The 19,567-nt window shown below is 41.8% G+C and overlaps 1 protein-coding gene across 1 annotated transcript in view; it reads right to left on the bottom strand.

Annotated features, from left to right (window-relative positions):
• Positions 1-19,567, bottom strand: part of LOC126987955 (pituitary homeobox 2-like) — a 39,263-nt gene that overhangs the window by 11,041 nt on the left and 8,655 nt on the right. The window contains exon 3 of the mRNA XM_050845610.1: positions 1,242-1,333. Within this exon, the coding sequence (XP_050701567.1) occupies positions 1,242-1,333 (92 nt within the window). The remainder of the gene's footprint in view (positions 1-1,241; positions 1,334-19,567) is intronic.

Raw genomic sequence — 19,567 nt, 5'->3', positions numbered from 1 at the left:
CTACCCCTGGAAAGCCCCACAACTCCTATGAAAGCCTTGTCAAATATGTGTGCTTGGGCGAGGAAGTGTTTAACAATCCGGCCATCAGCCTCTCTTTTGTTTTACAGTAAAGGACGCAGTTCAAGGGCAAAAATATAGGAAAGAAACGCTAATCACTTCTCATATAAAGAAAAGTAGAAATGAGTGGCCAAAAGAGAGGTCAGTGGTGATGGGACGTTAATTAACCGAAGAAGAACATAAGAACATAAGAACGATGGTGATGGGACGTTAATTAACCGAAGAAGAACATAAGAACATAAGAACGTAAGGAGTCTGCAAGAGGCCGGTTGGGAGAGGAACAGCTGATTGGTTACCTACTAAAGAAAGAGCTCACACACCTGCCGAAAAGTCTATAACTGTTTACCTATGCCAGCCCTGCCCTCTACCCGATTACCTGGGACAAGGTGTGGTAATGACTCCTTAATTAACCGAAGAAGAAAAGGAACAGCTGATTAGTTACCTGCGAAACATATACACACACACACACACACACACACACACACACACACAAACACGCGCACACACACACACATACACAAAAAAAAATGATACAGTAATATGACTCTAGCAGACTATAGAGAAAAGATAAAGAAAAGCGAGAAAAGCGAGAAAGAAGAAAAGAGAGAAGAGAAAAGAAAGAAAAAAGAGAAAAGGGAAGAGAGATAAAAACAGAAAAAAGAGAGAAAAAGAAGAGAACAAACAAAAAGAGAAAAAGAAAAGAGAAGAGACAAAAAATGAGAAAAAGGAAAGAAAAAAAACTGAAAAGAGAAACGACAGAGAAAAAGAAAAGGGAGAGGAAGGAGAGAAAAGGGAGAGAAAAAAGAAAGAGGAAAGAAAAAAGCATGTACTACAGAGAAAAGAGAAAGAAAAGTGACAAAAGCGAGAGAAAAGAGAAGAGATAAAAAAAAGAGAAGGGAAAAGAGATAGACAGAAAAAGAGAAAAAAAAGAAGAGAACAGACAAAAAGAGAAAAGGAAAAGAGAAAACAGAAAAAAGGGAAAAAAAGAAGAGATAAACAGACAAAAAGAGAAAAGGAAAAGAGAAAAGACAGACAAAAGAAAAATGGGAGATAAAAGATAAAAGGAAAAAAAAGGAAAGAAAAAAATTGAAAGAGAAACGACAGAAAAAGAGAAAAGGGAGAGAAAAGAAAGAAAAGGGAGAGAGAAAAGGAAAGAGGAAAGAAAGAAAACATCCTGTACTCACTTTTCTCCTGTTTCCTCCACTTAGCGCGTCGATTCTGGAACCACACTTGAATCCTCGCCTCCGTCAGCCCGATCTTCATGGCCAGCTCCTCCCTGCAATCGGAAAAATCACCTATGAAAAAATGGTCAATCTTCTCTATGGTCTTGGAAAATAGTGGTAATAGGAGCCTGATGCCTTTAAGAATATGAAGCTTAGCGTGAGGAGAAACGTCTTTGGCCGCCATCTCTGCACTAACCAACCGACCTCTTAACGTCAACTGGGTATCTTAGTATAGTAACGTAAATTAACAGTCATTCTACAATCTCTCCCAGTCTGTTTTATTTTATTCATAGTTAATAACGTGGCCGAATCACCGCATGTAAATTCCCTTCCAATCTTGTCAGAGTGAGCCTAATTCAGTCTTTTCTCTATTGTTCACACTTAACATGGTCTAATCACGCTACAATCACTCCCAATCCTGTCAAGGCGAGCGTAATTGAGTCTGTTCTATTCTACTCACATCTAACAAGGCCTAATCACGCTACAGTCCCTCCCAATCCTTTGAAATCGATCCCAATTCAGTCTGTCTTTCATTATTCACACTTAACGTGGCCTAATCACGCTACAATCCCTCCCAATCCTGTCAAGGCGAGCGTAATTGAGTCTTCTATTCTACTCACATCTAACAAGGCCTAATCACGCTACAGTCCCTCCCAATCCTTTGAAATCGATCCCAATTCAGTCTGTCTTTCATTATTCACACTTAACGTGGCCTAATCACGCTACAATCCCTCCCAATCCTGTCAAGGCGAGCGTAATTGAGTCTTCTATTCTACTCACATCTAACAAGGCCTAATCATGCTACAGTCCCTCCCAATCCTTTGAAATCGATCCCAGTTCAGTCTGTCTTTCATTATTCACACTTAACATGGCCTAATCATGCTACAATCGCTCCCAATACTTTCAAACCGAGCCGAAGTCAGTCTGTTCTACACTACTTATATCTAAAGCGCTTAATCACACTGCAGTCCCTCCAAGCCTTTCAAACGACCCCAATTCAGACTGTTCTATGCTACTTATATCCAAAACGGCATAATCTCGCTACATTCAGCCCTAATCCGGCAAGAAACGAGTCCACTTGAGTCTGTTCTACGCTATTTCATGAACGCAGCTTTATTACGCTAAATTCAGCACGATTATAGATACTTCAGGCCACCCTCAAGTCAGTCACGTTGCATAACCCGGCACGTTCAATATAAAGTATCCAGACACGCTCAAACACTTACAGTCATGCCAACATCAACTCCTTGCCACCCCACGTACGCTATGAACTTTAACCGCCTGGATCATAATGTTACTTTTATACTTATTATGTGAAAGTACAGTTACTCAGAAAATATCGGTCACACTAAGAACGATAGAAAACAGAACGAGGGAATACCAGAATGGATAGGAACTGCTTATGTGTAAACGGTTGAGGAACTTTCGTATCTTCTTTCATATCATCGTTACTTAGGTTGTGAAGGTACAGTTGGTCTGAGAAAATGTCGGTCACCTGAGAATGCTAGCAAAGAGGATGAGTGATTACTAGAAAGGCTGGTCACTGTTTAACTTCAAATAGTGTATGGATAGGCTGCTTCTCATATCACCTTTCATGCTCTGGTTACTAAGTTGTGAAGGTCTAGTTGGTCTAAAAATATCGGTCACCATACGAACGATAAAAAAGGTGAATGAGCGAACACTAGAAATACTTGGGTTTGTTATATATCGTTTTCATGTTACCGTTCAAGCTCTAGTTACTTATATTGTGAAGATACAGTCGTTCTAAAAATATCGGTCATCATAATTTGGAGGCGTGCAGGGACGGTGTCTTGGAGGACCCGGGTTCGAGTCCCGCCCGCTGTTACAAGCTGGCAATTTTCAGCCATCGCCGAGTGGCCTAAGGTTACTCACATGCTGTCCTGATGCCCACCTAGCAACCCAGACTCTAAATAACTTTCTAAAGAGGATCAAAGAAGAGCTCCGGGGGACAGCATAAGCCAAGCAAGATGGCGCCACGATAAAACATTTGCCTGCGTCATAACGGGCTGGGGCCAACCACCAGGTCCCACCACGAAAAGCCTACCGGTGTAATAGGCACACACACACGAAATAAAAAAAATAAAAAACACGAACGACAGACCTGGGAATGAACGACAAATAAGGAGAATGGACACTGCCTACTGGACAGACGTTTGATTGAGATCGTTTTCGTTATAATTTGCATGTTTTGTGGTGGGCTTTACTGTGCGTACAACTTGGTTGACTACGTTTATACTTCAAGAGAGCTGAGATAATTCGTACACACAACGTGACTTACCAAACCCACTAAGATGAATCACTTCCTTCGAGATGAAAAAAAAGTCGGGCAAAATATTACAAAGAAATGGAAGAAAATATCATGAAAGAAAGATGAAATTTCAACCTTGGGTGATTTTTTTCCGCCGTAATTTTTCCAAATACAGGAAAAGCGACGTTCCTTTTGCCGCCTCAGTTAGTTCCCCATGACCTGTGCCCCGCCTGGAGGAGGAGGAGGAGGAGGAGGGGGAGGGGAGGGAGGAGGAGAAGGAAGAGGAGGAGGAGGAGGAGGAGAAGGAAGAGGAGGAGGAGAAGAAGGAAGAAAATGAGGATGAGGATGATGAGGAGGGGGAGTAGGAGGAGGAGGAGAATGAAGAGGAGGACGAGGACGATGAAGAGGACGACGAGGATGAGGAGGATGAGTATGAGGATGACGATGGTGAGGATAATAATGATGATGATGATGATGATGATGAGAAAGAGAGTTTTAGCTTAAGGTAATGACTTTTTCTGTTCCAATTCCTTGCTGTTTTAAGTCATTTTGATATCCAGGGCTTGTTTACAGTCGCTAACGAGGCCTCCGAGAGCACCTCAGGAAGAAACCAACCTGTGACCTCCACTGACAACGACGAAAAACATCAAAGCACCAAAATATGTCATCCTGTCTAAGTGTTTCCTCGGTTCTAGGGTGAAAATTCATCTTTCCTTCACACTACTCTCTTCCACTTCTTTATTATGTTTTACCTTGACTTTTTTTTTTCTCTCCCGAAGGCTGTGATTTATCTTAGTGGGTTTGGTAAGGCACGTGGCGTTTACGAATCAAGAGATCAATGATAGTTTATTTATTTTTATTTTTCGCTTATTCTCTGTTTTAGCGCTCGTATGGTGACTGATATACTTTTCAGAACGAAAGAGAGATCAATGATTGTTTATTTATTTTTATTTTTCGTTTATTCTCTGTTTTAACGTTCGTATGGTGACTGATATACTTTTTAGAACGAAAGAGAGATCAATGATAGTTTAATTATTTTTATTTTTCGCTTATTCTCTGTGTTAACGTTCGTATGGTGAGCGATATACTTTTTAGAACGAAAGAGAGATCAACGATTGTTTATTCATATCTATTTTTCGTTTATTCTCTGTTTTAACGTTCGTATGGTGACCGATATACTTTTTAGAACGAAAGAAAGATCAATGATAATTTCTTTTTTCGCTTATTCTCTGTTTTAACGTTTGTATGGTGACCGATATACTTGTTAGAACGAAAGACACTGCGGGCCCCCGAACAACCTGTCTCCTCTACCGATAATTACCAGCCTTAAGAAACAGCGAAGTCAAGGCGACGTTACAAAGCACATCCTTTTACATATCCTCTCAAGGGAAGACTATGGATTACGGGGCCTTCAGGGACATACACATACGTATACATACACATACACACACACGGACGTCAAAATCATTATCATTTACCTGCAATTTGACGCCTTTACGTGTAAGTGTCACTCGCTGTCTTCGTGATGGTTTCAGAGTTTGACAGTGATTTTACAAAACCCGGCACCAAATACTAGACGATGAAAATTTCCTGTATTGCGTTTGATGTTCATGTTGTAGAAGAAGTAGTAGTAATAGTAATAGTAGTAGATGGTGGTAGTAGTGGCAGTGGTAGTGGGGGTAATGGAAGTAGCAGCAGTAGTAGTAGTAGTAGTAGTAGTAACAGCAGAAACCTATGAAAACTATACAGGAAATATCTTAAGTATCAGGTGACAAAAAAACACACAAAAAAACCAACCCTCACCATAACGTAGCATACCGTTTGAGTTGAGAGCTTATACAAGGACACTCTGATGGGCGGCGTACCTGGCTCTTCGTGTGTCAGGTGGGTGGCGGCTTAATTTCAGATCTTTACTTTCCGATCTTTACTTTTTTTCCGCGGCACGCAGGTGTGAATGTTGTCTCCCTTCGTGTAAATCGGGTGACGGATGCGTGTGTGTTTGTCACCCGAGTCTTTATCGCCGCCAAGGACCCAATTCAAGGTGTGTGTGAGGGGTGGTTCCTGCCTCGCTAATGCCGCCCCCAGGAGTCCTTATTCAAGACGACGCGCGCGTGTGTGTGTGTGTGTGTGTGTGTTCGTGTGTGTGGTGTGATATTTATTGTTGCCGTCAGGGATGATTTTTATTTTCTCCCTTTCTCTTTTCATTCGTTTTTTTTCATATTTCCTCCTACTCTTTCTTTTTTGTCTTCTCATTTTCATCTTTTTAAAGCCATTTCTTATACTTCTTCTTCTTCGCCTTCTTCATCTTGTTCTTCTTTTCTTTCCTTGTTCATTTTTTTCTTCTTTTACTTCACCTTCTACTTCTACTTCTTCCATTTCTACTTCTTCTTCTACTTCTCCATTTTCTTCTTATTATTATTTTCATTATTATTTGGCGCCACCACAAGTAAACTATTACTACTACTACTACTATTACTACTACTACTACTACTACTACTTCTACTATAATTACTGTTACTGTCATAAGCTACGTCACTACCATTGTTTTTACGGCCGTCGTCGCTACCATTCCCATTATCTTTCCCTCTTTTTCTTTAGTGTCTGTGTCGCAACTTTCCACTCCAAAGAGATAATTATGTTCTTTATTTCTTTACTTTTCGTTGGCCGACCTTGTACTCTCTCTCTCTCTCTCTCTCTCTCTCTCTCTCTCTCTCTCTCTCTTAATTATCTCTTTTTGATCCTTTTCTACCACCATTTTTTTTCTGGCCTTGCGGGAGTCATAGTTTATTTCTCTCTCTCTCTCTCCACACACCTCGCCACACCTTCCCCTCGCCTCATTACACTCACAGATTTGCTTGGCGGGTTTTGTCGAGTCAGCCACGCCACCTCTTCCTCTCCCTCCCCTCCCTCTCCCTCTCGCTCTTCCCCTCCCTCTTCCTCTTCCTCGCCCCTCCATCTTTCTCATGTCTCACTTCCCCCTTCATTATCTTCTTTCGATTCTTCATTCATTCTATTCCCTTCGTTTTTCTACAATGTTTTCATTCCCAATCTTGTCATTTATACTCCCAATCCAACTCAAGTGTATTCTTTCCAGTGTTGTTTCTTTATGTTCTGCGTGCGAGTTGACTTATTGAAAATTATAAATGGATGAACCGCTTAACTAATGGTGATGTCAATAAGGTTATGGTATTAAGGGAGCAGAGTATGCCACATAGTAATGGGTTTAAGGCAATTAAATTCTGATTCAACAGACACATGCAAGAATTAGTTTGCTAAGAGAGTGGAGGATGAGTGGAATAGGCTTGGTGGTCATGTGGTGAGTGCCAGTACGATAGACACATTAAAGAAAAGATTAGATAATTTCATGAATAGGGAGGAAGGTGGGGTTAGGTTTACAGGAGTTGCCTTGTATATATATAGATCGACTGGCCTCTTTCTAACTCCTTACGTCCTTATGTTCTCATGTTCCCTGTTCTTCATACATCTTCTTACCCCCTCCACTCTTTTTCCGGCCTGTTCTCCTCTTCCTCTTCCTCCTCGTTCCGTAATAATCTGTTCGTCACAGCTATTGCTCGAAAATGGGAGGGGAGGGTTGAATCAGAGGAGGAGGAGGAGGAGGAGGAGAAATGGGCTTGTGGCGTATCGGAGGAATTTGAAGGAAAATGGTGGTGGTGGAGGTGGTGGTGGTGGTGGTGGTGATAATGAGTAGGGGAAGAAAATGGTGAGTGATGGTGACATGGTGAAGGTGATAGGGTGGGGGAAAACAGATTTGATGGTGGTGTCGGTGGTGGTGTTGGTGTTGTTGTTGGTGGTGGTGGTGATTTTGGTGGCGTTGGTGGTAAGAATCGATGAAGTAGGAAGGAAAGACTAAAATACAAGAATATCGAAAAGAAAAAAAAATAATGAAATGAATGAATGAAAATAAAGAGAATTATAGAAAAAAAACGTAAAAAAGGGACGCAGATGAAGAACAGCCGAACAAAAAATAAAAGTAATAAAAAATGGGACGAACATACGAGTGTAACAATAAATATATGAAGGAAATAATGAATGATCGAATGAGTGGAGGAAAGAAGACACCGAGGAAACAATGAATGAATGAATGAATGAAGAAAGGAAGAAGAAGAATGAATGGATAAATTAATGAAAAATGAAAGGAAGTAAAGACACAAATAATGAAAGAAAGACAGAATGAATGAATGAACTAGAGACTTAAAGATCGCCAGGAAAAAAAGAATAAATGAATAAAATGAAATAAAACAAAAGAATTAAGTAACGAACAATTAATATATCGAAACAAAAACGAACAAAAAAACGAAGAAATAGATAAACAGAACAAAGGAATGCGCAAACGGACGAATGAATGGAGAATGGAATGAAGGAAGGAAGGAAGATAGAATGAGAGGAAGTTGCTCAAAAGTCACACATCGCTACCGTCATCACCATCATCATTATCATCATCATCACCACCACCAGCAGAAGCAGTGGAAGTGGTGTCTCTTTATCATCTTTTTCTACGCCATCACATTATTGAGGCGGGGGAGGAGGAGGAGGAGGAGGGGAAGGAAGAGGAAAACTAGAATTTATAAGTGAAGCGGATGAGAGAGAGAGAGAGAGAGAGAGAGAGAGAGAGAGAGAGAGAGAGAGAGAGAGAGAGAGAGAGAGAGAGAGAGAGAGAGAGAGAGAGAGAGAGAGAGAGAGAGAGAGAGAGAGAGAGAGAGAGAGATAATACGAATGAACACAAAAAAAGAGACAGTCTGGCGTTGAAAAGACAAAATGGAGGTAAAAATGGAGAACAAGGAAGGAAGAAACAAAGAATGAATGACGTAATATATAAATAAAAAATAACGACATGAACTACGCAACAAAACATAAATCACAAAACGAAAGAAATAAAAAGGGAAATAAAACAAGAGGAAGGAAAAAAAAAATAACCCGTGTCTCAATCCGGAACTCCATTTTCTTTTGCAACGCTTCATGTCCTATCGAATTATTCTCTCTCTCTCTCTCTCTCTCTCTCTCTCTCTCTCTCTCTCTCTCTCTCTCTCTCTCTCTCTCTCGACACAGTGAGTGATTATGGAAATTCTAATATTTTCAGGTGATTTCTCCCAATGATGAAGTGGCGATGAGGGCATTAGCTGGTACACAGACATCACTGGGACAAAGACTGACTCTCTCTCTCTCTCTTCTCTGATGGAAGAATTTAATGCATGTTGAATCATATCAGTTTGTTCGATTAAGAGAGAGAGAGAGAGAGAGAGAGAGAGAGAGAGATGCGCTTGGCTTCATCACCGCACACTCGGATGAAAACGAAGAAAGAGTTTACTATAATTGTATCTCTCATTGTTAAGCGTCCTACAGGATTTCTCTCTCTCTCTCTCTCTCTCTCTCTCTCTCTCTCTCTCTGTATCTATCTATCTATCTCTACTTCTACATCCACTTATCAGGCTATCACATTGGGTTTTAAGTTCCCATTAATTTATAGAAGAAGTAATAAGGTTAGAAACATTACTCTTGAAGCTGCAACACATGAAGACACTACCCGTTATCTCTCTCTCTCTCTCTCTCTCTCTCTCGCTTAGTATATATTTATTTGGTATTTAGAATGGAGTGACTTTCAAATGAGTCTTCACCAGATGTTTTAAGTTTTTTTCAGAGTTAAGTTTGAAAGCTTCGCTGATATGCAAATGTTGGATTCTACAGCATGGATAAATATACAATGCTTTCTCAAATGTTTTTATCTTAAGCGGCAGAAAAAAAGCTTGCCATAATGTGTTCTGAAATGTATTGCAGTAAGGGACTCTACAACATGAAAATATATATAATTGTTAATCAAAGTGTTTTCGAATGGTAAAAAAAAAAAGACGAAATGTTTCCTGTAAAAGCGCGGTGAATAATCTTTTTAATTTCCGTTCTTTTCAAAGTTTTCATTTCGCAGCTTTATTTTTCTTCTTTTCTAGAGCTGTGTTTCTCGTGCTACTATGATTTTCTAGAGGATTCGTTTCTCCACACATTTCACCCGACTCATCTTCCTGCCTGAGTTAAATAAAGTATGAGGGATGTGCAGAAATGTGTGTGTACTTAGCAGCGATGGGTTTGACGTTCGCTTCCTTTCCTTACACGTGCGGCCGGCAAGAACACTTCCGTTTCTTCACCACATGCTTCCCTTCCGGTAAATTAGTTTTTTTTAATTCTGCCATTCTACTCCAAGCTATTTTCTGTTGCACTTGGACAAGAGGCAAGTGGTCCCAGCTGCTAAAATGTTTAAAAGAAATCCAAGAAGTACAGTCTCTACTGCTACAGTCTTTCGGAAGGCAAAAGAAAGCAGGAAACTTTTTTAAAATTACAGTTTCTCCATCTCAAGAGAAAATCAGGAGCCTTGAAATGCAGTCTTACTCGAAGTAAAGAGAAAAGCAGCAGAAATACATAAAACAGTAGCTACAATTACTTTGAATATAGAGAGGAGTAGCAATTTTTTCAAAACATTTACTTATCTCAGAGAAAAGAAAAGGAACAGACTTTTGGAATGTATATTTGCCCCAGAAAAAAGAGAAAACCCACACACTCGTGAGGCGTCCAGTTACTCCATCTAACACTTGAAACACGATTTACTATTTCTGGATGAAGAATCTACAAAGATAGCTATTTTGCGGAACTTACAGATTAAAAGCCACTAATATATGACACTTTACTATTTCGTATAACTGTGAACAATGAAATCCTTTACTTCAACATTCGACAGCTACGTAGAATATTAACCTACAAAGTATTCACGAAGCCGGCCAGGCACGCCCAGGCACACTCCCTTCCTCGTTTAATTACAAGGTGCGGCGTGTACTCGCTGGCCGGCGGACCATAACTCTCTCCGGCAGCGGTAAAATCGCTTCTTTGAAAGTCTCCCGCCGGCACCGTGGCGAAGGTAACGTTCTGTTCATAGGTTGCCACGAGTACTTCCTTTCTTGTATGTGTAATTCACCTCTTGGCCTGCTGCGGGTCTCTCTCGAGACAGCCAGCTGTTCCCCTACGGAAGAGCATAGAGCTCGTAGTACCGATCTTTGGGTAGGACTGAGACCACTCACACACAACACACCGCGACAACGAGGTCACAACTCCTCGCCTTACGTCGCGTACCTACTCACTGCTAGGTGAACAGGGGCTACACGTGAAAGAAGATAAACCCAACTTACCTTCACCCGGAAGGGAAATCGAACCCCGGTACCTCTGGTTGTGAGCCAGACGCTCTATCCACTGAGCTACCGGGCCGTGTGTGTGTGTGTGTGTGTGTGTGTGTGTGTGTGTGTGTGTGTGTGTGTGTGTTTCACCACGGCTTGTTCACGAGTTGGACTCGCAATCGCCAGCAAGTACTCTCCCGGTTAGAGCAAGGCTCACTAGTCGATCTCTGGGTACTGCCAGGACCTCGCACACCACACACCCCATCCACTTTACTCAAGGGGGGACAGTAGCCACTCCTAGTCAGTGGAAAAAACCCGGCTTAAGCGGGGCTCGAACCTCTGCCTGCCACGCAGAGAAGCATGGCAGCGCAGCGCTTTAGCCGACTGAGCTATCGGATGTGTGTGTGTGTGTGTGTGTGTGTGTGTGTGTGTGTGTGTGTGTGAAGAGGGGGGAGGGGGGGGGGAGCTTACATGGAGAATCACGTTATATATTGTACATCTATATCAGTCTAGCTATCTCCCCCTCCATCCCCTACACACATCGCTTCGTAGAGCAGCAGGCCGAGGTTCGCATCGTGCAGGCCATTAAAGTTTTTTTCACTTACAGGAACGTGTACTGTCCCCCCCTTGACTTGGGAGAGTGTGGTGTGAGGTCCCAGCCGTACCTATAGACTGGTCTCACACACACACACACACACACACACACACACACACACGTAGTACACGCACACGCACGCACACGCAAACGCACGCACACATGCACGCACGCACACAAATACACACATTCACACACGCGCACACCAAAAACAATAACAACAACAATAACAGTATCATTACACACTTAGTCATATCTTTCCTCTTGAGAGCATTAAGTGACCTTGTCCGTCCCCTCCCCCCGTAACCCTCCCTCATTAAGGTTTAAATTGCACTTTGTAAAAAAGACCTCACGTGTTTGTTATTCAGTATGTCGGTCAATGTAAAATTATTTTACCACTACTAAAACTCCTCCTCCTCGTCCTTCTCCTACTCTCATATATCCTACCGTTCCACTAGTTGCTACTGCTACTACTACTATTACTAGTTTTACTACTACTGCTACTACTACTACAACTACTACTACTGCTACTACTACTACAACTACTACTACTGCTACTACTACTACTACTACTACTACTACTACTACTACTACTACTACTACTACTACTACTACTACTACTACTACTAATAATAATAATAATAATAATAATAATACAGCAGCAGCAACTACTATTGTCGATCCCGCCGCAGCAGCAGTAGCAGCAGTAGTACGTAATACTGTACAGCAGCAGTAGTGGTGGTCTCGACGCAGTAAGGGGTATCCGTAAACCATCATTTTGCACAGTGTTCTCATGAGACTCGCGTAAGGACTGAAGAGGCAGGGCACCGTGAAAGCCAGAATGGTGTACTTGCCGGCAAGAGTATGTGAGGGGCGCGCAGTGCAGACTAGCAAGCATTGGGCTGGTGCTATCAGCGCGCTGATTAACCAGGAGTGGGACAAAAGTGAAGAAAAAATCTATAGAGAATAGATGATCTCTGACATAAGCTACAGACGGTAAAAGCGTCGCAACAAAAAAAGCTAAGGCATAAGAGCGTTGGGTGAATCTATAGAAGACATGAGCGATGAAAGAATACATATGTAGAGGATTTACGAGCGTTAAAAGAATCTATAAAGGGCATAAGATAGTTACACGAGTCTATAGCGGGAATACGAGCCTTGAAAGAAAATAGAGAAGCGAAAATGGAGCAGAAGAGAGGCGAGGATGACGAGGAGGAAATTTGCAAAGTATGCCAAAGGCTAAACTTTCCAAACACTTTTTCATTTGGCAAGGCTTTCGTAGAGGCTGTGTTTTATTTCCATGGTGGTGTTATGAGCCTACGTGGTGATAATTTGACAAGGCTTTCGTAGAGGCCGTGTATTATATCCCGCGGGTCAATTTCTCCCCTCTGCTCCGCCACAAATCCCAACACCTATTTTTTCCTCTCATATGCAACGTTGCCAGATCGTCGTACTCTGCCTCTTATGTTTGCCGATTTCCGACCTCAAAACTGCTTTCATCATCCAAATAACTGCCTTCATATGTGGTTATCGGTTGAATGGTTAATTATTGGTGCTTCTTGACAACACCTATGGGCCAGAAACCGGTAAATAAGCGGCTCTGAGTACGATAATCTGGCAACGGTGCTCATATGTTACCTGTAGCTTACATATGAAAGGAAGGGACAGGTGTTGGGACTGTGTGGCAGAGCAAAGGGGAGGAAAGGACCCGCGAGTGCCTACGCCAGACCGGCCTCGACATATTAGGAAGGCTATAGCGTCATTGGCAACGTTTTTATAGTATATGCACGGTGAGCAATTTCGGGGCGCCATCTTTCGCCAGCTCTCACGCGTTTATTATCCTCTTTTTCCTGCTTCATTTTCGTCAATATTATCACTACCATTGTTAACCTTCATTTTTTACTTCGGCATTATATAGCAGTCCAATTTTCACTACAGGAACGTTCGTAAGGAAATAGGCATCTTTTTCTAGCTTTGAAGATGGTGTGCATAGGTACGAGTAATCAACCACAGTTTACGTGCAGACTTCGCCAAACTGCAAACACACACGCTCCATCTTACCCTTGCGAATACTGTGTAGGAGCCAAAACGGTGGAAGAGCATGGAGGGAGAAGAAAGAGAATAAAAAGAAAGAAAAAAGAAAAAAAAGAAAGAGCGTGGAGGGAGAAGAAAGAGAAGGATAAAAAAAAGAATGAAAAAGAAGGAAAAAGAAAGAACAAAAATAACACCAAATGACAGACAGACAGACACAGAGAGGCAAATAGAAATACAGAAGAAAAAATAGCAAAAATAAAAAGGAAAAAAGAATAAAATAGCAAAAATAAAAAGGAGGAAAGAAAAAAATAGCAAAAATAAAAAGGAAAGAAGAAAAAATAGCAAAAATAAAAAGGAAAGAAGAAAAAATAGCAAAAATAAAAAGGAAAGAAGAAAAAATAGCAAAAATAAAAAGGAAAAAAGAAAAAAATAGCAAAAATAAAAAGGAAAAAAGAATAAAATAGCAAAAATAAAAAGGAAAAAAGAATAAAATAGCAAAAATAAAAAGGAAAAAAGAATAAAATAGCAAAAATAAAAAGGAAAGAAGAAAAATAGCAAAAATATAAAGGAAAGAAGAAAAATAGCAAAAATATAAAGGAAAGAAGAAAAAACAGCAAAAAATATAGAGGAAAGAAGAAATACAAACGCACGTAAGCAAATATATATTCACAGGTAAACATACACATAAACACACGAAAATATATATACAGGTAGACAGACGAGAAACGAACAGAAACAAGAGAGTAGGAGACACAATTACTCACACAAAAACACTGGGCTGACTAAACCAACAGATGTAACAATGAGACCAGACACGTGTTGCTCTGGGCGTTCTTGATTAAGGGAAATTTATGGTACAGGAACCTTGATTCAGCAGGTGTGTGTATGTGTGTGTGTGTGTGTGTGTGAGAGAGAGAGAGAGAGAGAGAGAGAGAGAGAGAGAGAGAGAAGGGGGGGTAGACACATACAGACAGGCAGAGCTAGTAAGACTGACTGACAGACATAGACACACAGACAGGCAGACAGACAAAAAAAAAGACAGACACAGACATACAGAAGCAGAGACAGACAGACAGGTGCGGTGACACAGGTGTTGATGAATAACAATTGTCACGGATGTCAGTGAAAGTAAAAAAAAAAAAAAAAAAAAAAAAAAAAAAAAAAATCGATTATGCATGCCACGCTTTACGACAGATGTTAAGTTTGGGAGCACACACACACACACACACACACACACACACACACACACACACACACACACACACACACACACACACACACACACTACCGGATGCCTAACGAGATCTGTTCTTTGTGTGTGCGTGTGCGTGTGTGAGAGAGAGTTTGTGTGCGTGCGTGCGTATGTGAGCGTGCGTCCAAGGCCAATAAAGCCACTTAGCAGCACAAAAATATAATGTGTTGAGCAAATTCACCTCCTCCGCCCCCCTTCCGCCCCCTTACAAAAAAGACCGGAAGAATGGGGGAAGGGGGGAAGGGAAGCTTTGTGAGGAGCGGGCTAGGGGGGAGGTTGTGTGGGTGGGGAGGAGAGAGGGTTAAAGACATGAGAGTATAATTTCACAGATTGGGGTGTGGGGGAGAAGAGTTTGAGAGATGGGGGAAGAGCGAGGCTGCCGAGGCGGGGAGGTTGTCGTGGTGAAGGTGTGTGGAGGGAAGGGGATGGATATGAGAGAGGGAAATCTACTTACACGGGGGAAGGGGTGAGGAGGAGTGAGTTTTAAATGGGAGGGAGAAAACTACTTGTATGAGGAAGGGGTGAGATTAGAAGTGGTTTAATGTAGTGGGGTGCTGGAGAGACTGTCAAGAGCGGGGGTGGTATGTGTTGAGTTTAAAAATGAGGCTGTGAAGGTGTAAATGAGAGTTGTGTAAGTAGGGATGAGGATGAAGAGAGAGAAGGAGGAAGGAAACAAGGATATTGCTACACTGGAACCGTCTCTGAGGAGGAGGAGGAGGAAGAGGGGAGAGAGAGGAAGGTGAAGTTAAATGTCAGATAAGGAAAAGGAAGGAAAATAAACTGTGGCATGAGATGAGAAAAGTAAAGCGAACAGTTTTTATTTACAACAAAGGAGACAGTTTAAGGGCACACACAAAAAAGGAAACAATAGTAAAAAAAAAAAGCCCGCTACTCGCTGCTCCCAAAAATAATCCAAAGAGGTGACCGAAAGTGAGAAAGTAAATTAGGTGATAGGTTAGGGACAGGGAGCCAGGAGGATGTGGTCAGCAAGAGGTCAGAAGTGTTGGGTGTGTCTCCAGGGCGGTCAGGGCTATACGCAGGATGTTGAACCAAGCGCTCGGGATTATTATGGAGAGAAAAAATGTGTGGAAGTGAGTACGGTTTGACTGAGGGACGTAAAGAGAAGTGAAATATGAAAAGGAGAAAGGGGAAAGATAGAATTGGTATGGAGGTGCCAGAAGAATGAAGTAGCGAGATTTAGATGAACAGGACAAGAAGGGAAAGTAGAATGAATGAGCAGGATTAGAGGGACGATAAAGGCGATGAAAAAAATCAGGAACGGGATAAAGGAACAGAGAGAGAGAGAAAGGATGATAAAGGCGAGGAAATAAAACAGGAAAAGGATAAAGGAACAGAGAGAGAGAGAGAACTAATGGACAACTGTGAGGAAGAAGGTTAGTACAAAGGTGATGAGGGGTGGAACAGTGACAGGAGGAGGAGAAAACAGTGAAACGAAGATGACGTGCAAAATGGGAGATTAAAGAAAGGAAAGATGGTGCAAGAAAGATGACGAAAAAAGGAAGTGGAAGAAAAGGAAGTGGGAGAAAGAGTGAAAGAAAGATGATAAACAAAATGGGAGATGAGAAAAGAAAAGCGGAGAAAGAGGGTGAGAGAAAATGATGAGGAAAATAGGAAAAGGAAGAGAAAGAAATGGGAGTGAAACAAATATGATAAACAAAAATGGGAGGTGGAAGAACAAAGGAGAATAAAGAAGGTGACACAAAATGAGAAAAATAAAAGATGGAAAAATGAAGGAGAAGAAAGAGTGAAACGAGGATGAGGAAAATGGGAGGTGGAGGAGGGAAAAGAGGGAAAGGGGGAGAGAGAAGGTTAAACAGAAGGGGAACAAAGAGGAACAGGGGAGGTGGAAGAAGGAGGTAACAGGGATTGGACGAAAGGAGGAAGAAGTGTCAATGCACGTCATGTATCTGTCGACCTGATCAGAACAGGTTTGACAGGTATGCAAAATTCGGTAAACACACGCACACACACACACACACATATACACGAAAATAAGACATATATTTTCACGAACACCTGCTTACTATATTATTCACGTGGTATACAGAAAAAAAAACTGTATCTTGTTTCTGGCATCACTTCAGTCAAAATATCACGTTCATCTGAAACATATTATATCTTTTATTTTCCTTAACGTTTTTCTTGTTTTTTTATGTGGGAATTGCGTGATACAGTTTGATATATTCAGAGATAGATAGATAGATAGATAGATAGATAGATAGAGAGAGAGAGAGAGAGAGAGAGAGAGAGAGAGAGAGAGAGAGAGAGAGAGAGAGAGAGAGAGAGAGAAATCATGACTCATAATAAAACGAATACGCACGTGTGTGTGTGTGTGTGTGTGTGTGTGTGTGTGTGTGTGTGTGTGTGTGTGTGTGTGTGTGTGTGTGTGTGTGTGTGTGTGTGTGTGTGCAGGGGGAGGTTAGTAATTCACTCATTCCCATTAAAAAGCTTCGCGTGTCAACATGACCTGAGAGAAAGACAAAAATAGGTGCAGAACAAAGCTGTTGCTGAATACTTCCTTCTGTTATTATTATTATTATTATTATTATTATTATTATTATTATTATTATTATTATTATTATTATTATTATTATTTTCATCATCATCATCATCATTGCAACACTTACTACAATTCTTCCTCCTCCTACTTCGCCGCCCCCTCCTCCTCCTCCTCCTACTACTACTACTACTACTACTACTACTGTCATTACCACCACCACCATGATAACTAAATATTCAAGACAAAAAAGAATAAATACACTTCTACATTATATTTTCTCGCTCTTTTCCTTCCGCGGCGCTCACGTGCTCTTAAACGATTACGGAGGTATTACCGGGGCGTGCCGAGGAGGAGGAGGAGGAGGAGGAGGAGGAGGAGGAGGAGGAGGAGGAGAAGGAGGTGAAGGCGGATGTGGCTGTAAGAAGAAATTTTGGTGGTGGCGGTGGTTGAGGAGGAAGGGAAAGAGGAAGTTAAGAGGAAGAGAAAAAAAAGAGGTGTGAGATATTGTGGAGGAGGAAGAGGAGTGGAAGGGGATGAAGGAGGTAAGTGAGGTGGGGGAGGGAGGAGGAAGGAAGAGGGGAAGGAGGGGGTGAAGAAGAGGAGAGGAGAGAGGATAATATTGCTGAAGGAGAGAAATAGAGAGAAGAGAGAGCGAGAGCGAGAGCGAGAGCGAGAGAGAGAGAGAGAGAGAGAGAGAGAGAGAGAGAGAGAGAGAGAGAGAGAGAGAGAGAGAGAGAGAGAGAGAGAATAAAGCAACTAACGGAATGGAAACTCGGAACTATGAAAATTAAAGAGTGGAAGGAGGAACAGCAAAGATGAGGAATAAAAGAGGGAACGAGAGCAAAAAAGTGAAGGGCGGAGGGCGAACAGGAGGAGGAGGAGGAGGAGGAGGAGGAGGGGTGGAAAGGTTGGAAGGAGGGAAGCAGAAAAAAGCGGGTCTTGCACAAAAGTAACAATGTAGAAAGTTTATTACTTAATGTGTATGTTTTTAGGAGTGTGTGTGGTGTGTGTGTGTGTGTGTGTGTGTGTGTGTGTGTGTGTGTGTGTGTGTGTGTGTGTGTGTGTGTGTGTTATAAGGCAATAAACAACACAACGGGTGGTCGACAAACAAAACTGATAACCAGGTTCGCATCCCGCCGCTAGCTGACTCCAATATAATCTAATTCAATTCACAGTAACCAAACACACAAACCTAACAACAGCCAATCAGATTCAACTTCTCCACGTATCCGCCAATCACATTCTGCCTGATTAAGTGAGGGGGCGGGGAGAGCTTGTGGACTGGCCAATGATATGCACTAGACGCGGAAGGGGGCGGGGCTTACTAGCGAAGTTAAGCTGAACGGAGAGTAATTCCTAACGACGTCGAGATGCCAAGTGTCATTCTTAAACCGTTCAGCGCTCAAGCACATACATTTAACAAGACTTTCGTAGGATTTGTGTGCATTTCCATAGGCAGTACAATTATGACCCTGGTGGTAGTTTGGGTAAGTTTCTCCACCATGAACGCAAAGAAACACTCATGGGGTCGCGTTTAACCTCTTTTGTGGCCGATAGAAATAATTGGTGCCTTCAGAAATGATTGGTGTAAGAGAAGGATGCATCTTAGGCCCAAACTAAAGTGTATTCTCCACAACGATCCGTTATTTCTACTCAATACCAGATACTAAAGAAATTTCCTGCGTGGTTTCGTAAAATTCCCTCTTTTTTATTTCAATGCCAAACACTTTTTCTTTTTTGGCCACTCTATTCAAGAGCAGTAAGTAGCGGGCTTTTTTTCATTATTATTATTATTTTTTTTTACGCCCTTGTACTGTCTCCTCTGCTGTAAAAACAAAAACAAACAAAAATATACGAGGAATTTTCGTATATATTTTGTGCTTGGTTAGGGAGCTTAAACTTGCTGTAATGGACTGTAAATCTGGCCCTTGGAACACCGATCCAAGGCTTTTCCGCATACCATTTGCTCGTCTTTACTTCGAGTGCAAATTCGGTCAAGGGGAACAACGGGAGGCCGCAAGAATGGCCCATAAAGAGGCATAAAGAGGCATCAGAGTCAAGATTCACCCTCGCCACACACGGGAAAGACTGAATGACTGTGCCCTTCAAAATAGCCCGCAGGCGCTCCGGACCAGAAAATAATAAGAGTATGATGGTGGTTGTGGCGGTGGAAGATGCCGCTCCAGAGGTAGTTATAAAAGTGGTAATAATAAAAGTAATAGAAATTGTGGTGGCGGTGGTTGACATAGTGTGGCAGTGGTAGTAGTAGTAGTAGTATTTAGTAGTAGTAGTATGGTAGTGGAAATCTCAGTAGTAGTCGTATCAAAAGTAACAATATCCCAAGTAGTAGTAAAAAGTAGCAGCAACAACAGCAACAGTAGAAGTAGTAGTAGTAGTAGTAGTAGTAGTAGTAGGAGCACAGGTAACACGGGCCCTTAATTAGC

This window comes from Eriocheir sinensis, chromosome 67 (genome assembly GCF_024679095.1).
Source record: "Eriocheir sinensis breed Jianghai 21 chromosome 67, ASM2467909v1, whole genome shotgun sequence".
NCBI classification, from domain to species: Eukaryota; Metazoa; Arthropoda; class Malacostraca; order Decapoda; family Varunidae; genus Eriocheir; species Eriocheir sinensis.
The sequence above is the reverse complement of the archived record's forward strand: the minus strand, read 5'-3'. Positions and strand labels throughout refer to the sequence as shown.